The sequence below is a fragment of the Phoxinus phoxinus genome (genome assembly GCF_949152265.1).
Source record: "Phoxinus phoxinus genome assembly, chromosome: 18".
Lineage (NCBI taxonomy): Eukaryota > Metazoa > Chordata > Actinopteri > Cypriniformes > Leuciscidae > Phoxinus > Phoxinus phoxinus.
The window spans coordinates 21520971-21543715 of record NC_136893.1 but is presented as its reverse complement, the minus strand read 5'-3'; the positions used below and the strand labels follow the sequence as shown (position 1 = coordinate 21543715).

General features: G+C 38.3%; 1 protein-coding gene across 2 annotated transcripts in view; it reads right to left on the bottom strand.

Annotated features, from left to right (window-relative positions):
• Positions 1–22745, bottom strand: part of arhgap46b (Rho GTPase activating protein 46b) — a 72859-nt gene that overhangs the window by 23679 nt on the left and 26435 nt on the right. For both annotated transcript variants that reach the window (XM_079587995.1, XM_079587996.1), the window contains exon 2: positions 13779–14216. In XM_079587995.1, the coding sequence (XP_079444121.1) occupies positions 13779–14216 (438 nt within the window). The remainder of the gene's footprint in view (positions 1–13778; positions 14217–22745) is intronic.

The following is a 22745-nucleotide window of genomic DNA, read 5'->3' as shown; positions in this document are numbered from 1 at the left end:
ATTCATTTACAGAAATCAGCTGGTTGAATGAAAATGGCTGATGTTATCGGATTTTCAGGATACATTCAGTTAACGGACGCTCTCTTAGATAAAGTGCAGACTAAGCAACGTTGTACAGTAGCCTCATAACATAGACATGATCCCATGATTCCATAATGTCCTTAAACATAATATTGCAGGCCACATGAAAGTGCGCGTCCGGTGTGTGATACCTCGAGTTGTCAAAGACGCGGCGCCCGCGGCGCTTCTCGACCGGTGTGTGTGATACCTCGAGTTGTCAAAGACGCGGCGCTTCTCGTTCGGTGTGTGCGTGACTCGCAGCATTTCAACCTATGATTTCAACACGCGTTTTTTTCTGCTTGACAAGCCGACCGAACGTGACATGGGGGCGTGGCAGCATCGACGATTCCATTTTTTAATTCGATGATCGAGATTGTGACTTAATTTCGATCGATTTCGATTTAAAATCGAAATCGTGACACCCTTACTATCTACCCATCTATCCATCCATCCATCCACCAATCCCTCCATCCATCCGTCCACCTATCTACAGTATCCATTCACATATCTATCCATCCATCCATCCACATCAATCTATTTTTTTTTAAGTAATGGCAACTTTTTATAGATAGCATTGCTTATGATTATGAGACAAATGTATTTTCTGAGAATATGAACACAGCCAACATGGAGTCAGATAAATGTGAGTTTAACCTCTCAGTGGAGCTCAGAGGCTAATGAACAAACACACAGAGATACTCAGTGTGCGGGTGTGAGGGGGCAAGACAGTCATATGTGTCTTTGTTCTTCAAACTACATCTCTCCCTCTCACTACAATCCTGTTTTGTAATTCATGTTCATGCATACAACAACTGAAGCCATCCTAAATCCAGTCAGCATGTAAGCTGACTGTTAGTAAATGTTTACATATTCGGACTATAAATATGTTAGTGTTATGACAGATAATTAAACAATATCGCAATCACAATTTATGTCTTTTTTTATTCGAATGCTGTAAAAAATACTACAAGACTAAATAGCAGTTTTACTGCCGACATCTGAGGTACAAATGTAGTTCTGCAAATTACAATTCATTCCAGTAAATTTCTTCCAAATCGGTTCATTTTCTCACGTGACATTAGTAACTTCTATTGAACCGGTTTCTACTGAATCGCTTCATTTGTATGACTCATGTAAATGAATATAAATTAAAAATGATAGTCCCTGTGTCGAATATTAGATTGCATCTTTGCATTTTTTATTATTATTAACATTTTATTCGTTTTTTAGGTAGCACTTTATTTTGCAGTCCTGGTCCCATGTACTTATTACAATAATTATAATAACTGGGTAATAACTAGGTACCAACCCTGAACCTACCCTTAAACCTAACCTTAACCAATGTTATAATAACTACCTTATATTACCCAGTACTTTCTTAGGCAAGTAGTGTACACTGTAAGTACATGTACTGTAAAATAAAGTGCAACCGTTTTAAGTTAGTGGAATATGCATTTTAAAAGTAGCTAATTGAATGAACACATTCAAGGTTTTAGTTGCTTTAACTAAACAAGTTCACTCTTTCAAAAACCCTCATTGTCTTTGTGCAAGAAAACACAATATATATAATCAGATAGTTATAAATAGTTAAAGCACAAATAAATATAACAAATAAAGGCTTGAATATCTCACTTTGCATGTAATGAGTCTATATAATATATTAGTTTCACCTTTTAAGTTGAATTACTGAAATAAATGTACTTTTGCATGATATTCTCATTTTTCGAGGGATAGTTCACCCCAAAATTAAAATTCTGTCATAATTTACTTACTATTACGTAAGTGCAAACATTCATTCTTCTATGGAACATAAGATATGTTTAAGAACATCGGGAACCAAACCGTATTATAGCCCATTGACTTTCATTGTGAAAAAATAATAATAATAAATACATTTTGGTGAGTAAATGAACTCACATTTTAGGGTGAACTATCCCTTTAAGTTGCTTTGGTAAGTAGCTCGAAGCAGTGTTAGCCACTTTTCCAGAAAAGTATCTTGAAGTTTAACTCAATTATGTTTTGCATGTAGCTTAGCAAGTTAGTTTCAAACTTTTTTTGACTGGAACTAACTGTTATATAAATAGATATATTAAGTGGAGCTGAAAATGATAAATCAGCAGACGGACAGATACAGCTGTGTTGTGGGGAAATCTGTGTAGGTGTCATTGTGTGAATGGATTTCCGACACACAATTCCCAAACAAACAAACTGCACACATACACTTACTTTACCACTGAAAAAAAAAAGAGAGAGAGAGAGAGAGAGAGAGAGAGAGAGAGAGAGAGAGAGAGAGAGAGAGAGAAACTGCACACATACACTTACTTTACCACTGAAAAAAAGAGAGAGAGAGAGAGGAGAGAGGAGAGAGGAGAGGAGAGGAGAGAGGAGAGAGGAGAGGAGAGAGAGAGAGAGAGAAAGAGAGAGAGAGAGAGAGAGAGGAGAGAGGAGAGAGAGAGAGAGAGAGAGAGAGAGAGAGAGAGAGAGAGAGAGAGAGAGAGAGAGAGAGAGAGAGAGAGAGAGAGAGAGAGAGAGAGAGAGAGAGAGAGAGAGAGAAAAGAGGGAAACGGGGTGGGTTGTCCTAAAGGGATTTGTCATGGGAAAGTCAAGCATGGAATCCGAAGAGACTTTGGCATTCACTGGTTTTGAAATGCTGTGAACATAAAGCATATACAATTATGCATGTGCTTGTTTATGAAAATATGTGCACGTTTGCACTTTGCACATGTGCAAAAAAGACTTTGCGTACAACTAAAATACTGAATTACTGCTATAAACATGAGAATGATAGAGAGATAATGTATGTGTGTGTGGCCGAACACGAAGGGCATATCACTATCCTTTCTTCATCTCACTTCACAAGGTCAAAGCTTTTGACCTCTGACCTCCAGGCCGACCTCATTGACCTGATGTGGGGAATACGAGCTCAAAATACTCCACATTCCATATGGCAGCACTCACACACCCTTATCCATCCCAGGCCGCTCACTACATTTGACAAACACACTCCACAACACTCGCTCGGCTCACGGATCAACACGTGTCTGCGGGAGAATCGATTTGGCAGTCGCAGTGTTTAGTTTCACATGCTGAGCTCTCTGTCATCTCCGTCACTGCGTCAACAACTTCTGAGAGGAAAAATATGTTTGAAGCCGCTGAATTTGCAGGAAGAGAAAAATAGAGTTAAGATCCGTTTGAAATGTGAGCTAACTCAATTTGGTCATGGAGAGTCAAATTGGGTTAGCAGTCAGGGCGTTTTAATTAGCGTGGCAGAAACGGTGACAGGGCGAGAGGAGGAGAAGAGTTTCTCTGAACCGTGAGATGGATGAAATAGTTTTGAGGAACAAAAACAAGCTTGTTATCGTAAGGCTTTCGGTTCTAAGCTTACGGAAAACAGTAAGCTAATAGCTGCGATTTTAAGTGTGAAGTGAACTAGCATGAGCTGCCACAAAAACCATTGTGACAGAGCAAGATGGCAGTCAAAAAGTGCTTAAAACATAAGTATATTCTTTCCATAACAGTACTGTAACTGTATATCATTTTTTTTGTAAACAACATATAGATTTCTATACTCCCGACAGAACATGAGTCATCATAGTTTTGGTCCATTTTCAAGAGAAAGACTGTAATGTTACAAGCGTATATCTGCTAAAAGTGAATTGTCAACTTTTAAAGGACCACGGCAACTTTTTGGGACTTTATCTTATTCACCGTATCCCCCAGAGTTAGACAAGTCCACACATACCCTTCTCATCTCCGTGCGTGCCGTAACTCTGTCTGACGCACCCACCGCTAGCCTAGCTTAGCACAAAGACTGGAAGTAAATGGCTCCAGCTAGCAAACTGTTCCCAATAAGTGACAAAATAACGCCAACATTTTCCTATTTACATGTTATGAATTGTATGGTCACCGCGTGTACAAATAACAAGGTCACGAGCCATCTTCTAACCGTATACATACTGGGAACTATATTCCCAGAAGGCGAAGCACTGCTACTTCTGCAGAGTGATTTGCAGAACAAGTATTTATACGGTTAGAAGATGGCTGTGTCTCATGTGACCTTGTTATTTGTACACGCTGTGACCGTACAAATCACAACATGTAAATAGGAAAATGTTGGCGTTATTTTGTCACTTATTAGGAGCCATATGCTAGCTGGAGCCGTTTACCTCCAGTCTTTGTGCTAAGCTAGGCTAGCGTTGGGTGCGTCAGACAGAGTTACGGCACGCACGGAGATGAAAAGGGTATGTATGGACTTATCTAACTCTTTAAGATCAAACTAGCATACAGATGACCTCAAAGCTAAAAGCTAATATTTTATATGGGATGAAATTAAAGCTTAAATTACACTCATTCAGCTAGTTTACTCAATATATCAACTCAATTATGTTCATGTTTACTTAGTGAGGAGGATCCAAATTCATCAAATGTTCCAGGGTGAAGTGTATAGTCTGTTAAAATGTTAAATTATTTGTTAAATGTTAAAATGTTTTCTCCGATTCCATCTTAACATGCAGAGACAACTACAAGTAAACCATTCATATGTTGATTAGTAGCTTGATTTCTCCAAAAAGTCACTGCCACTATCAAAACATTGCCAGCATCTATTTGATTTATCGAAATAACAATATAACTACTTGATGACCTCCAGAAATAAAGCTGTTGTCTGTGTAAACTAAGCATTCTTTGCACATGCAATAATAATAATGTAAACTTAGGATCAGCAAATTCCTGACAGGAAGCGAGTAGGGCTGTAACGATACAGCAAACCCACGATTCGGTTCGTATCCCGATTTCTGACCCACGATTCGATACAAACCGCGATTCTTGCGAGGAGGAAGGATTTTAAAAGCTAAATAAATAAATAAATAGCTAAAGCTATAACTCTGTTTTCTTGTAACAAAATACTTTTGAAAAACAAACAGAACTATACTCCATTGTGGAGATGATTCGAGCATGTTAAAAATTATTCTGAGGTAACCGAGGCTTACTGTCTGTGCTGTAAACCACAAATAATATATTGCCTATTCCGCATGACCCGCATCTCAAGCGCAGGAATAACGCTTGCCACAAAGTGAACGCGCCTATATAGAGAAATGCACACTTCCTACGAATTAGCCTAAGCCGCCATTTCTTTATGTTTTGAATTAACGTTAAATCAAGTAAAAGTATTTCAAGCTTTCTAAGTTTCGATTCGTTTATGAGGTGAGCTCCAGTTCACGCGCGCGCCGGTGCCACACACACACACACACACACATACAAGCAAACACCGCGCGCTTTGCTCACTTGCTCTGGTGTTTGCTTGTGTGTTTGCTTGTGTGTGTGTGTGTGTGTGTGTGTGTGTGTGTGTGCTCGCGCGCACGCGTGTGTGCGTGTGGGGGAGAGGTGCGATTTTTGAATAATAATCAAATGATACCCAGCGATCTTCGAATATTATTTTTGCTTGAAATTCCCATACCTAATATGTAAAAGACCCCGTCACAGCCCTAGGATCTATTCTGGACGAGAAAGATAAGTCTGGGAATGGGGTGTGTCGATCGCGATCTGCCTTCTCACACCGCGACACAGGTTCGTGGATCTGAGTGTCGCGATTTCGGTTTAATATCGTAAATCGTTACAGCCCTAGAAGCGAGTCATTGTGCCTGTGTGACAGCGATACAGTAGAGCTCTCCTGATAATGCCCTACTTTCTGAACGAGGCCAGGAGTGATGTGACAGGACAAACAGATTAGAGTGTGAATGTGACCAAAGTCTGGCGCAGCCCTTTGTGAACGTGAGAGCTATGTGCGGAGCGACCCCATCACACAATAATAACACTCAGAACAAAACCTCACACACGTGATCAACAAATTAAACGGGGTAGTGTAATATCTCCCTTCATTTCTGTCTCTCAGGGAAGAGGTATAGTGAAGAAGACGTGCATTTATCATGGCTACGCGCCACTGAAGAGGAAAATATGGCAAGTATTCAGACAGGCATAAACACAGACTACTAAAACACGTGGGTCCTGAGTGAGAGGGCTTCTATGAACTCAATGACCCTCCTAATGTTACTCAACATGTGAAAACACAATGACTATTTATGATAAATTCAATCATTTGGTTGCTAATATAAAATGTACAAACGCCATGATACCATGATAGTGATTTTAATGTTTTTAGTAGTCCATTAACTTTCATAGCTACTTATGTACTCATGAAAATTGAGTAATATTTGAATAGGGACTTAGGCGTGTAATTTGCTGCTCTTAGACACACAAAAATATATGTAATTAATAATTTGTGTTTTAAAGCAGGAATCCAGAACACCACTGAAGGATCATGTGACACTGAAGACTGGAGTGATGATGCCGGAAATTCAGCTTTACAGTGACAAGAATAAATTGGATAACGAAATGATAGAAAATGTTATAACGGTTATTTTAAATTGTAATAATATTTCACAATATTACAGTTTTTCAAATAACTGCATGCCTTGACGAGCATAAGAGACGTTTCAAGGGAAAAAAGCATGGGTGTGTGTCCCGTTGGGTGGCCCTTTATAAAAAAAGTAAATACATGATGTTACTAAACTTGCCGGCTTCATTTTAGTAGAAGCAGAAGATATTGTACTTCGTTGTTTATTTCATCCCTCCCTTCATTTCTTAACCTGCATTCCTGTAATTACCAGTCAACCCACCTAAAAGCCTGCTATGCATTTGGTGAAGCTGCTTTTGAACCTGAACAGAGCGTTTCTGTGTTCACGGGGTGGAAGTCTCCTCCTCTGGGTCAGGAAGCATATGAATACCTCTCTGAGTACTGCGTGTCTGTGTGTGTTTGTGTGTGTGTGTGTTTCACAATGCGAGTCTAGGTTTGGTCAAAACTTCGCTCTGCTGTTTCTAGTATGGTGCTGTTCTATGGAAGCTTGTTTCTGTCACTGAATGAAAAATAAAAAGGAAATTGTGAGTTAATATCTCTAATATATGATAATTGGTCTCTATATATACACACGTCTCTATGGCCGCATTAACATTACATGGTTCAAGTGACCCAATTCTGACTTTTTTCCTCCCATGTGGCACAGATCAGATATGACACACTAATGTATAAGCAGGAAAAAAAGAGATTGGTTTTAGGCCTCATTCATATGTGGAAATAAGTCTGATATGAATCGGTGTGAAGAGCATTTTATTCCCCTGGCAACGAGAGTCATGCATAATTGAAAAAGCGACGGTGGCGAATGACGTCTACTCAGGTGGACACCAACCGCGATCACACGACTCTTTTCTAAGGTGAGGACGAAGGGTCAACCAGATGTTTTGCTGACCTTTAAAGATTGTGGGGAAAGTAAAAGCTTGTATTATCCTTTCGTCTGCATACATTGAAAATCGCGCCGTTTTTACTACCTTTTCCGGGTCAGTACATCTACCTTTGATTGGCTCTCCAAGTGTATAGTGTAAATGTAGATATCAGATATGGGTCACTTTTAAAAGAAGATATAAGCTGGTCTATATAATCTGGTGATATAAGCAGACCCTTCTCAGTTGTAACAGAGTGGGTCTGGGGAAGGTTCATTCACAGCCCATTTGAATCCAAAGGGATTTGATAGACCTAAAACCAATCAGAGCGGTCGTCATCGTGTAAAGCCCGCCTCAATGTTTGTGATTGGTGCCTCGATTTGGAAAAATTGGAAATGGGCTTGAATGGGCTCTCAGCCAGACGGACTTGCAGAGCAAATCTCAAATTTTATCAGTGAAGTTCATCAGGGTTTTCCCAGGCTAAAGCTGGTCATCAAAATAATTGGATATAGTCAACAAATTAGAATTGGGCATCAAGACCTGCAGTGTAAATACAGCCTAATTTATTCAAACACCAACCTGTGAGTACGAGCACCAGTGACAGTTATGCTGTCTTAGCGAACGGCACTCATGAAAAGTTTCAGGCACATGTAGGCACATGTGAAAGTAATGTATACAATTTACCAGATCCTTTTCTCTAAAGACCACGTGCCAGATATAACGTCGCCCCCACAGAGGAAAAGATAATGCATGAGATCTGAAAGGGACACGTCCAATTAAAGCGTCCGCACGCAGGATGATGGATTAGAAATAAAAACAATAACAAAAACAACAAGAGGTGGTCTGTCATGAGATGATCTCCACAGATGAAACCAGATGTCATGCTGTACTTCAAACACATTCAATGAAAACAGACACACACAGACCCTGCTACTCAAGAAAACTTTTCATTATCATGTCATTCCAAACAAATATGCTGTCATCTCAGTAGAAAATTGTGAAGAACCATTGATCCAAATAGTAAAAGTGCTATAAAAGTGGCCCATGTGACTTGTGTACTACATTTTTCTGAAGTAGCTGGGCGATTTGGTGATATTATCACCCTTCTCAGCCACTCCAGAAATGGACGCAACCCGAAAAACTATGGATATGGATTTTTCAGATATCAGATTATTTCAGAAAATTGGTGCCGAACTGCAGATTAATCGGCAAAACTGGTCGACCACTAATTACCACAATATCTTTGCTTACGGTATAAAATCGAAAACGCTTATAAGCCAATTTCCCTCACTAGGGCTGTACACGATGAATTGCAATTAATCGTTTACAGCCCTACTCACTAGTATGCTTTATTTCAACTGACAAAAATTATTTTTTAACAGTTAATCAAACTATTAATAGTTTAATATTTAACAACAACACTGCTTTTATGATACTTCTATGATGCTTTTGCATCCTTATCGTAACTTGTTACTCTGCTTGTTATTGTATGGAAAACAGCAGCATGAACATTCTTCAAAAATTGCCAATTTGTGGTCGACAGAAAAAAAAAACAGCATGCAGGTTCAAACCCACGATGGCGAGTAAATAATTTTTCATAATTATTCAGTTTTGGCTGAACTATTCCTTTAAGCACAGCTCTACTGTGATTCTGGTTGTCTTCCCTTAACTGAGATCCTCGGGTGCTTGTCTTTCTCTGCTGGGATGAGGCTGGGAAAGGGGGATGAGGGGTTAAACCCAGCCTTTGTTCTCAGCTCTAATCTGAAGGGATTTCTGCCTTCTACAGGAGGACATGATGCAAGAATGCATGAGACAGATTACCGCTGCCCACCTCAATCCTCTTTACCAGAGAAACCTCACAGCTAGAACAGAAAAAGTCAACGAGCGAGAGGGAGGGAAGGAACAAAAGAGGGAGTGAAAGAGACAGTTGAGTCACAGGACCCCATCCTGAGACTAATCTCTAACACTCAATACATTACACACGAATATCAAGATAAATGCAAATCTACGAACTGTCACATTATTGGCGGCACTTTGCGTTTTTGTCTTATTTCCACAAAAAAGAAAAGCAATATTAGCTAATAAAAATCCATAATTCTAAGCCAAAACTACATGATCACTCACTGCAGTGTATTCCGTCGTGAAACCAGCATTCAACGGCCATGTGGCGAATTTGGGCATCAGGAGTTTTTTGGTATCTCAGGATTCGATTAAAATTAAATTCTCGAATCAGATTTTGAATCAAATTTCGGTTTCATATCATAGATTTGATTCTAGTTTATGGTTTTGTGTTACTTTTTCTATTTGACTGTGGTAAACAGTTTAATAGATCTTGAAGAAAAAGATCCCACTGAATTAAATGTGAATCTTCTCATTTTAGTCAACCTAATTTTATAAAACAAATTCCAATAAGCAGACAATCATAACACACATGACTGGCAGTCTTCTGTAATGAAGGCAGACAATTTTATTTTATTTTTTGATATAAAAATAGGAACAAATCAGCAAATTACAAACAATAGGACAAATAAAAGTTTTAATAAACTTTTTTAAAGTTTTTCAAGTACAGTAGCCTAGGTTTATTTAACATGTCATGTAGTAAGAAATACTACATGACATGAATAATTCAATGTAAAAATAAAACACTGTATAGTCTTCAGTGTATGAATTAGCCTAAATATAAATTATCTAGATACAAAAATGATTCAGTGAAAAGCAGTCAGTGATTTATTTTATTATTCTAAATATTAATGAAATGGACGGCAACAATTTATTAGCCATTTAAGAATGAATGTATGGATTTCAGTAAATATGCACAGAAAAAAACATGTAAATGTACTAATAATAATAAATAATATGTAATTAGTAATAATGATTATTGGTGGGTTTTCGCTGCAAAACACAAATATGCCGCAAAAATCTGAAAAAGTCCTGTGAAATCTTAATTGGAATATGCAAAGATATCGGTGTTAGCTGCATTTCAAAACCTAGTAAATGATGCCCAAAAATGCTGTTAGGCAGCTCAATAAGTGCCATACTGGTCAAGCTAGTGGATCAGAATGGGCAAACCTAGTCACAAAATTAATCAAGTTAATCAACCTAGTCCTGCTAGTTACTCTAGTTAAGAAGCATGGTGGAGATCAGCATTCAGAACTAGTGATCAATTATCAAATTTAAAATATAACAACAACAAAGACACTATAGCATTACAGTCAACCACCAACCAAAATATGACAAAGTAAGAATAACAAAATCATATTATATATTACAGTTTTGTACTGTACCCAAAAACAGCTCAGTGTTACTGGGCTACACCAGCGTGTGCTGGACGTCCTCTAGCTGCTGCTGCTGCACCCCCCACACACACACACCCCAAAAATATGTACAGGCTGGAACACTTGCCCTACTTTAATTGAGTGTGAGCTGCTAATGTGCTTTCCTGAGAACTAGTGCGTGCAACTCAGTGTTACTTCACTATCACAGGTTGACTATTAGTGCTGATCAATATTTTGAATTAGTTTTTACTTTCATGGTGTCAGTGTTCATTTTAATTAAAGGTTTAATTATTTTGTTGTGTTTTTGTCATTTTTATTAGTTTATTTAATATGGTTAATAGGTTTATTCATTTTAGTTGTAGTTTGTTATTTTAGTACATCAAGTTAAACTAAATGAAAATGAGACTTGAGACATTTTATGTCAGTTAATGTTAATTTTATGCAAAGCAAATTATTTTTATGGTGATAGTTTTAGTTAGTAATGATAAACCTGACACAACTGATGAGAAAATATGCAAGAAATGGATGCTTGAGAGATTCAAATCATGTTATTTGAGTATTATTAATATACCATTATAGTATTCATATTTTAAATCAGGGTTTATTTATATATTTTCAGTTTAAGTTTGAGTTTTTTGTTATGTGCTTTTGTTTTTGTTTTCTTAAATTATTTCTATTTAGCTTTAATGTATTTAAGTTTTAGTAATTTTAGTATGTCAACTTAAACTGATTTAATTTAGTTGGCAAGGAAACATATCTAATTTAAGTTTTAGTTATTCATCATATTTCAGCTTTATTTCAAGTACCGAAAACTATTTTTAATCATTTTAGTTTTAGTCAACAATAACAACAATGGATGAGAATTGTAATTAACCTAAAAAAGAAACAACTGTGTGTCCTAAAATCAGCTGCTGAAAAAAACAATAGGTCTGAAGTTTAAAAGGGTAGAAATGTGTGTGTGTGTGTGTGTTTGTGTGTGTGTGTCTGTCCCACCCAAGAAGCTATACAATTAGCAAACAGGTATTAGCACAGCAGTTTAAGAGGCGCAGAGAAAGTGCATTCCAGGGTGTGTTACGGGTGTGTGTGTGTTAACTAGGAAAAGCGTGTGACCATTTAAGGCTGATTTTGTTAGAGGAGTTTGCTAGGCACACTCTCTTTCTCGCTCTCATGCACAGTGTTCTCAGTAGCTGGCGCACTACCAAATGACAAGTGTATCTGTGCCAAAACAGCTTCAAGATTCCCAAATGAAGAAAATATTAGGAGAACAGACCCAGCATGTTATTTTTACCCGCAAAAAGACTGAGGCTGACCCAGAGAGACAAAAGTGTGACATCATATGCGTGTTAGACCAGATGAGACCTTTTCCAGCATTAAGTCATTCAGTGAGGCCCTTGGTTTGCAATGAAACAGAATGCCTGAAATGCTGATCATCTGCACAAATAAGTGAATGCAAATGCTTGCAGCTGTCCAAGAACAATTCATGTGCTACTGGGTTCAGATATGTATTACAAAAGGAATTCATAATGCAATCCTTGTACGCTACAATCTTGGTGTGGCCACAAGGGGCACACATTGGCACAAGCCCTTTCTTCTTCTATGGTCAATTTCGATGGGGCAACAAAGTGATGAAAATCATGCAGTCTGGAAATCATTTAACATTTTTTAACCCTTAAATGCATAAATGTTTTGCCAATCATTAAAACAAATCGTCTTTGGCAACCCGGATCAATATCTAACACGGATGGATCTGTAACTGCCACAATAGTATACAACTCCCCTGGAATTTTAATATAATAAAGCATATTTTGTTACCTTTTGGAACTTGGAAGGGTTTAATTTGAGCAGATGTGTTTTACCATCAGAGCTCATTCCCTAGTACATTCAGCATCTGGCTCATATTAATCATATTCTCTCAAAACTATTGTTTTCAAAGTCTTCAAAATCAATATTGTGATCGCTGACAGTGTCTTTTCCAGATCCACCAGCAAGAACAAAAATATACTTGCACTATTACATACCTTGGGTCACTAATGACCCTATACAGTTTTTACAAACATTAACATTGACATTATTTTAGAATTAACATTTTTTCTTGTTATATTGTTTATAATGAATAGATTGAGGAACACTGAGTAGGTTGATGTCTAAGTTTAAAAAAATTAATGAGGGGGAGGGTGGTGAATGACGTCCCGTGTCAATAAAGACACAGGCGTTTAAGTGTTAAACACTGGTCTCTTTTTAATTATCAAACGCTCCCTTGTTAACATACACATAACAACTTGGCTTCAGCTCTTTCCAGCCAAATATAGGCACAACAGCTTCTATAACTGTGTGTATCAGTGAGAGAGGGAGGGCAGGTGATAAGAGTTATTCTTGCAGGGCAGAACTGGAAATGTAAGGTAAACTAAGTTACTTATTTTCAAAATAGACTAGTTGGTGGGTTGCCTGAATGTGTAGCTTGTCTTAAGGAAGCTACAATAGACGGGATGTGTTGACAAGCTCTTGTGTGTATACTAGCAACTCTATACTAGCAAGATACTAGCAACTCTAGTTTAAATGAGTGCAAAGGCAGTTTTAGCGAGTGAGAAGTTCTGGACATAAATACCGCAAATAGACACTTGGGACATACGTTTTCAAGAGGACTAGTGCCGTTCTCTGTTGGCCTGAAAACAGATTCCACAACAACCAAATGAACCACCCAAAGAGTGTGAAATGGACTCCGGTCCACACCAAAAGCTCTAGTGTGAAAGTGGCAGGAGCAAGAACAGCAGCCTGTGCAGAACTAATGTGCTAACCAGACCACGGTGAGTCAAGATGCTGAGATTGCGGCCCAACAAAGAGACAGATTAAATCACCGTTCCTGGCAATAAGAAATCCCATTAAACACAGCCATGAAAATGTGTGACAGAGAGCGGAGCTCAAGGGTTTGACGTCATACCAAACCTGTAGGACTTTCTTCTGCAGAATACAAAAGAAGATACAGTATGTTGAACAATGTTTTTTGTCCATACAATGGAAGTCAGTAGGGTCCAAAACCACATGGGACCACAGAAGAAAGAAAGTCATACAGGTTTGGAATGACATGAGGGTGAATGAATGACAGAGAGTTTGCTTTCGGGGTGAACTACTCCTTTAATTGTCACCATGAGAAGTCCAAGTTTAATTGCTCACCTATTTCCCTGGTTCCTTCCCTCCAAACTGTCCCCTTTGCCCTTGGACGATGGCGTCTCCCTCCCACTCTCCTGCTCCAGTGAGGAGGTCTGTGTGGATAAAACCAGTCCAGGCACGGGAGTCCGTTTGCCATCTGCCGGTCCTCTAGGGATCCTCGCTTGACCCCTCATCTCGACCTCGGAGCTCCTCTTCATGGCTTGGAGTTGCGCTAGAGGCACTATGTCGCAGTTTTGAGGCCTGTGCCAGACCGTCTGCTGGCTCGTACAGTTGTAGTAGTAGAACCGATTGTTATTGCCGTCGAAAAGCTCCCACCACTGGTTGCCGTCCGACTGCCGGACAGGGGCGCCGGGCAGCGGTTCCCACCCGCACTCGCCAGTCAGCAGGTTGACATACATGCGCTCCCTCGAGCGCGGCTCCACGATCTCCACCCAGTCAGACCTAGAGAGAGGACACATGGGTGATGCAGTCAGGATATTTTCCATTCATTAAAAGTGGATGGGAACTGAAGCAGTCAAGCTCCAAAAACAACTGAATTGAGTCATAACTGAGTCATACACATGACAGTATTTTCATTCGGGAGTGCACTACCCCTTATATTCACAGTTCAAATGAGGAAGTCCTATTTAGACTATAGAGAAGAAATAAGAACATGAGTCTGTGTGACTCTTCACTCGTAGCAGCTGAGGAGAGCTGTACTTTAACTTCAACAGGAGTGTAGAGGTGTGAGCCAGGAAACCTTCAACTCACAATGACTTACTATGGATCAAACTCAACACACACTCACGCACATGGTAAACTGCAGCATCAATCACTCATCTTGCGGGATTCGTCACCGGATATGTTCAGACAAACATGCATACATGCAAGTTTTCCCACAGTGTGTTTTTTGGGAAAATGTAGTGAAACCTCTTCCCTCAATGTGAGGTCGAATGGGCTTTCAGAGCCAGAACTGTCACTTAGAGACGGCCAGGCACACGGCCCAGAGACAAGAGCGTGGAATCGTGGGTAAGATAGGGAATCTGGCTCTTTGCCTGTCCTGCGTTGCTCTGATCTTCTCTCACCAAGAGTTACAACAAAGGATCTGAGGCTTGAGAATAAACGATGCCCAACAGCACACAGAGGAAACACTGAGCACTGAGACTGCTTTAGAGCGCAGTCTGAGACGTTATCCTGTTTCAGGAATTACATGCTACAGAGAAACATCTACAAAAACACGACAAAACACCTGTTCAGTTCAAAACCAAAAGGTCAAAACCTGAAGTGCACCTGTTGCTGTCTTTTATGCAGTTTAATATTTTTGTCTGATTTTAAGCCTTTTCTTCACATACTGGAAAGGAGTCATTTAAAGCAACACTAAAGAACATTTTTTTTACCTTAAAATAATGTTTTCAAAATCGTATTAGTGGTTCATCAGGTCGTAACAGGGTGAAAGGCACTTCTGGATTTGCTTTGCGGCCCTATATCTGCTATAACCGCACTGTGCAAGTTTGCCAGATCGGGTCGCGTTTCTGTAGTTCGAATGAGCCGTAAGAAAACTACAAATTTGACTTGCTTTACGTCAAGCGTTACAATAGTCATTATTTTGTTTTTCTACGTTTCTGATGTCGCAATACATCATACTTTCATGAAATCATGCATCATACTCTACCTTGTCTGTGGACATCAGTCATTCCAAAGCCGGTGCTGAAATAAACGGCGAGCGTGTGTGCGACAGTAGGCTAAATTATTTACGACAGCGGTAATGAACAATTCCACTTCTAACCTGTGGAGCGACCGCAGAGGAAAAGTTATTTAGTGTTGCTTTAAAGTCTAAAAGAAGTTATTTTTTTCATCTTTGAGTATGACGTCATCTGACGCGTATAACAACAACCCACTCAAATATGGCACCAGATTGACCCTTAAAAAAGACATGTAGGGATAGTTCTCCCAAAAATGTAAGTTCTGTCATCATTCACTCACCCTCAAGTTGTCAAACATGCATGACATTCTTTTTTTTCTTTCTGTAGAACGCATTTTAGAGAATATTGGTAACTACATAGTTTTGGTTATCATTGACTTCCACTGTATGGACAAAAATAAGACATTTCTAAAAATATCTTGTTTTGCGTTCCACAGAAGAAAGAAAGTCATTCAGGTTTGGAACGACATCATGATGAGTAAATGATGACAGCATTTTCATTTTTGGGTGAACTATTTGATTTTGGTGTCACCCAATCTATCTATTCAGGTTTATTTTAATAAATCATAATAATAATATTTTCCTCTATATTAATTTCTTTGACTAAAATAAAGTTAATTTAAATGTAACCACATGGAGCTTAAGGTTAACTGGAAAAAAATCACAAATGCATTTTGGATTTTTTTAATGATAACTATTAACCTAACTAGCAGCTAAAATACCCACAACACAAGAAAACAACGTTACATTTTTAACACTTTACGTTTTTGTCCAATGAGAATAAGCCACCAGAACAGCAGTAAATGTGGGTGTGTATACACAGCGAAACTGGGGGGGAAAACGACATGTGCTGACTAGGTTTTGCTTAAACCGTTTAACCAATAACAGAATACCATTTAAGGCATTTGCATAATCTTACAGTTAGTTATCAAGCATTTAGTCATTGTAAAGCCATTAGTAAAATTTTATGAAAATTTAAATGTCTGCAAAAGTACATTTTATACCAAGCAGCTTTCACTTGGTCAACACTGTGAATTCACATGAAAAACGAAATCTGTGAGGGGAAATCTTTCGTCCTAATGCAAAATTCCAGATTACGCAGATTCCAATTGAAATGACTGGATTTCGCTTTCAAAATTTCACTAAACAAAAGTAAATGTGACTGAACTTTAAACATTAAATGCATGAATTTTTATATTTTATCCAAAACCGCTACTTTTCCAGAAATGAAAGAACACCGCAGGCTTTAACAACTAAACACTGTGTTGTCAAAGTTGATATTGTGGCTTTGTATATGGTCAGACACTTGACCATATACAAATATGAATATGTGATTACAAGGTTTCTGACCGACAGCGACAATTTACAACTTAGTACATAATATATCATTACCAAACCGTCATATCAAAACATCAATCCAATAAGAACAACAATTCCAGCATGCTCATATTAAAACACCAAAACACTAAACCGCATCAGACTCTACCTGTACAGGATCTCACACACACTCTGTGTCACTCTTCTGAAGTCATGATGAAGTTAATGTTCTGAAACCAAATCCAAATCCACACGACAGACTACACAGGGACAATCACTCAGAGTGTGTGTATCTTCCTCTTCTGACTCAAGCCAAGGAGGTGAGAAGAAAAGTGTGTGTGTGTGAGAGAGACATCTACCTTCCCTGTGAGGGTCTTTCCAGGACAGTGAGTCAAGCCCTACACTATCCCAGCATGCAGAGTGAGGGCCATCTGCTGTGTGTGGGGTCAGCAGCGGCCCTGTAAACCCGACCACAAGCCCTGACCCCCACACACTCACATGACCAGAGGGACGGGAATAGAAAGCCTTTGAGCTAAAGGGCACGTGTTGGAAGAAGAGAAAAGTGTGAGTCTGTGAGATGATGAGAGGAAATCGAAACAGAACAAGAGAGTGAGAAGTTACTGTGACCTCTGTGACTAAGTGTCTTGCTCCACGTGATTCAACTCTACACACCAAGCACAGACCAGCATGTTATTGTCCGGTCACTCGGAGTCACCATCAGGCATCTGAAAATAAACCAGTCATGATATACACTACTGCTCAAACGTTTGGAATAATTAAACGTTTTTAAATGTTTTTGAAATAAGTCTCAGTGTCACCAATATAAATATAATAAAAACTGTAATATTGTCAAATTCTGTTACAATTTGAAATAACTGCTTTCAGTTTAAATATATAATTTATTCCAGTGATCAAAGCTGAATTTCCAGCATCATTACATCATCATTATTACTACACAGTCTTCAGTGTCACATGATCCTTCAGAAATCATTCTGATATGATGCTCAAGAAACATTTATGATTATTATCAATGTTGAATTGAAATCGCACACTCGCACTGCTTAATATTTATGTCGAAACCATTGTAAGAACGATTAAAACATATATATACTATATTCAGCAAGGACCCATTAAAGGTTGGGTAGGTCAGAGTTGTTTTAAAAAAACTTTTATTCAAATTTGTTTAAACTGTCTTTATATACCAATACATAATTAAAATGCAAGTACTCTGAAATAGAGAGTATAAAAAACTGAGTGACTCTAGCGTATTTAATCTTCAATAAACACAGCTCATTAATTCCATTCACTCCCACCTAAAAACGGGTGTGACAAACAAAAGTGACAGACATACTGTTTATAAATGTTACAAAATATTTCAAATAAATGCTGTTCTTTGGAATATTCCATTTATCAAAAAAATCATGATTTTTTTTAAACCATTTTCTAAAACTAAACAAAAATTAAAATTCAGCTTTGCCATCAAAGGAATAAATTAAATTAAATTTTAAAATATATTCAAAAAGAAAAAACAACAACAGTTATTAATTTTTTTTAATCATATTTCACAATATTACTGTTTTTCTGTAGTTTTGATCAAATAAATGCAGTCTTGGTGAGCAGAAGATACTTTTTTTTTTTAAAACATTCAAACATCTTTATTATTCAAACTTTTGGCCAGTAGTGTAAAATACTGAGATCACCATTTCAAGCAAGAGAGGCAAAGGCAGGATTTGTTAGGATGGGTGTCAGAAACTGTATGGATTATGCCTGTTCCTCTAGTTCATGTTGTTTACAGGCAAAATCTTCACAGAAAACACGGGGAAGCTTCTGAAAACCTCGACAGAAATCGCACAGTCACACGATGAAAACAGAGCCGTATTGTTTGAGAAATACACCACAATTCTCTGACTAGATAAAGACAGTATTGAGCTGGAGAAAAACAAAACTCAGTATAAACTTTCACATGCGCTTTTGTGTCTGTGCGCGTTTCAAAGGAAAATATGCTTGTGCTTTTGGAGAAACGTCCCCCAAAACCAGACTTTATTTTCTCTGCTTGCCTTTTAATGAGAAGAGGTCAGAGTGTCATTAATGAACATTGAACTTTGCAGTGTTAAATGCTTTCTTGGACATGAGATTCAGTGGTTGTGTGTGTGTCCAGTACTCTGAACATGTCTAGACATGCTGACAGTGTGGGAAGACCAGCTGCTCTTACTGTACATATACATACAAGTTTGAACTGCCCACCAGAGAAACGTTTCCTCCTCCATTTCCTCTTTTTATGTTACTATTCGGAGATCAGTTGTGTGACTGTTCATGACGCAAGGAGAATGCAGCTTGGTGTATTTTTATATGCAAATACAGCAATGTAATTATGCAATGTACAGTATATAGAAACAAATACGTAAATATCAAATAAATAAATCTAGATTATTAAAAAATTAATTATGAATATGTAAATATTTGATGTAATAAAATAAAGATTTACATCAAAATTAAATGTATTTTGGCATTTTCTATTTCTAGTTGAGACATTACAATTTAATATAATTGAATAAAAAACAAAGAATAATAAATGTGTAAAATGTGTGATGTGTCCAAATAAATATTTTATTTTAAAATGTGATTTAAAATAAAATATTTATTGTGGCACACAACACATTTTATATATTAAATTAATTTTTGTATTAATTTAGTATTAAATTAAAAACTAAATAAATTAAATTTCTTGTACAAACATCCTGTTTTTTATACATCATAACATTTTTTTTTTTATATATAAAATATATATACATTTTGTTACAATTTCATGTGTTCTCTATTTGTTTGTTTTTCTAATCTAAAGCTGAAAAGTACATCTTTAAAAACCACCTGCTTTGAATATGTGTGTCCTCATGTGACGGTTTCTTTTATCCCTGTTTTGTTTGTGTAATTTCTGTGGCCTGCATGCACACAGCAGGCTCTCGGGGTCAGACATGCATGAGGACATGGCCAACACATTAATTATATCCAGCATCATAAAACCGTCCAGTATATGACTGCTGGGAAACCCGCACCACATCTGAATGTGTGTTTAATCCCGTCGAAGCAAGCGATGACTATTTCTGTCCCTATCTCTCTCTCCTAAAGAGCAAAGGAAGCCACCATGCTAATTTGAGTGGGGAGCACACACATGCTCTCCAACAGCATGTAGCGATAGCAAACACAAACACACACACACACACACACATCCCCCCTCCAGCTTCACAGCTGTGCCGCTTCCCAGGGCAACTCGTCATCTGTTGAAAAGTTCACCCGTGCACTGAGGGAGGAGCGGGCTGGTTCTCTGGGTGATTGCGGATGTAAGAGCTTGTAATCCTCCATGGAGAGCGGCGCTCAGATGGGCTCCCGTGACTGTTTGGGATCAGAGGAGTTTAGCATCTGATTTGTTTACGCTGTGGTCGCGGTTGGAAGCTGCACGCTAAGGGAGCATCATATGCGTATGAGTGCGCATGTAAACATGTCCAGCTCTCATATTCTATATTTCAGACTCAGAGTACATCTGCTTTCGTTTCCCTGTGAAGTCATTCATGCTTCTTTATTCGACAGCGCATCCGGCGGAAAAGACCAACATTCATTTTTCAGTTTCAGTTTTTGGAATCCAAACGTGGATGCGAATTAGATTTAAAAGCTTTAGCAGAGGGGGAGATTATCAAAGAACAATGATTTACACTTTTACCTGTAGGTCAATAGCATTTTTTTTTGTCATGATTTATGAATTTAAAGGCCCCATGAAATTAAAATGTATGTTTTTTAGCTTTTAGTGTGAATATGTTAGCATTAAGGTTATGCATAAGCTGGTGTGCTCCAAAACAATGATACAATTCGCATTTAGGAGAGTAAGGAGATATAAGCATTCAAAACTTAGTCTCTCACTTCCGCTAAAATGGATCACGGATTTTTATGACATCACCGCGGACTTCAGCTTCTCGTCACATCTTCTGTCCAATCAAATGCTCTCTAGAATCTAAAGTGTCCCGCGACTCCCGCCCCTACGCTATAAACACCACCTGGCCAAAGCGACCGTTGACACGTCACGGAGCAATAAGGGTTGGAGATGTGAGTGTTCGGTTGCTCAAACGCTCGAGTTTTATTTAGTTTTCCAACTGTACGTTGGTTAAAATAACTAAATGTCTAGAATTTATTCACACCCGTCCTCTACTATTGAATCCAACGTATCATCAGCGCTCGGATTCGCTTCCATGGTGCTGTCAAGTACGGCTTGCAGTCTGTGAGGTAAACTAAACGCTATTGGAAAATATTCAATATGTCCCGCCGCCTTAGCTTCCTGTTTCAGTGGAAATTACGTCAACGCATCATACAAAGCTGCGCCTTCAGCTCACACACACACACACACACAGACACACGTTATCTCTCATTCTTAAACTTATTGCATTTCACTCCAGGTTCCTTTGTGTGTACTTGAATACTAGCTACATCTTATAAAAATGAAGCAGTGGAAAACAACAGACAATACATGACAGACAAAGCACTCATTTTGGCTTCAAACCTCTGAAAGGACCAGAGGCAGGTGGGGGGAAAGCAGTTTACATGACTTAGGATGCTCAGTCTAACAAACACTGCTCTGAAAGGTGATTTATTAGTGCCTTCGCATGGCCATTCATCACCTGTGGGATGTGTAAATCTCACATCAGGTCTGTTTTGCTCTATGACACAGAGACTTGAGTCAAAGGCAGACCGGCAGTCCCGCTATGAGCTGACTCACGTAACACTTTTGTGTGCTTAAAAAATAAACAAAGTCTAAATGTGTTGTTACACGTTGTTTACGTGTACAATGCTACTCCATTGCTTTTGTTCAGCTCCATTGTTTTATTGGCATGACAAAAATAGCCAAAATAATAACTGGTTACACAAATGTACAACCCTGCAAAAAAAGCAAAATACCAACAATGATAATATTTAAATGTTTTTTTTTTAAGTGATAAAATTAGAAGGAACAATAATGTATGTAAACTTAAAGGTGCTGTATGTAACTTTTTCCCTCTACTAAATATTAAATATTTTGAATTTGGACTGCAGTGCTTATTTCGACCACTAGCTGTCATTCTTACAGACTGCACCTTTAATTTGCAGACAGAAAAGGCGGATCACTTCCTGACAGCAGGAAAAGACTCATTTTACGTAACCACACTTCTATCTCAGCATGTATTCTGGCCCACTCTGGTCAACAAGTTAGACAGGAAGGACTTGTCTGATTGACATCTGCGATATCTAGTTTATGTGCTATTACGTTTCTCAAAACAAACTGCGGCGTCCGTCCCTCTGTATGTCACGCAGAGCAGTGCGTGTGAGATGTCACTGAAACAGCCACACCTGTTCTGCTCACTTTTGTGATCACTACTCACTTAACATTATGTAAATAAACATTCACACACATTACACTAGACCATCTGTCTCTGTTTTGAATGAGGTTTCCTATCCTACACACTGTTTTGAATGACATTCACTGACCTCACTTTTCTGACATCCTCACTGCTGAAACAAATATACCTTCCCCAACCGAAGTCATGTGGAGGAGTGTGTACTAAAGTTGTTTCAGCAAAGTTTTGATCATGTTGATTATTTATAGGACAGTTGTTTTAGGGTTAAAAAGCTGGATTCCTGGATGTCTCACTACTGTGATTTCGCCCAGAACGTGATATGACATGCAGTCAGAAGTGAAGACACAGTGCACTGTGGGTCCATATTGGAAATATCGTGAGGGTTTACATTTCTGCCTGGCATGTATGGAGCTAATATTCTGACAAAATGATTTGAATTTGAATTGTGTAAATCTGAATTATTTGCAAGTGTAATCTAACAAAATTGAATTTTAGGTGGTAGTTTAAATAGTTCTGAATTTGAATTTTTTTAAACGAATATTGAACATTTGAAATTTAACAAATTGAAATGTTTTTATGGCTGAATTTTATAGA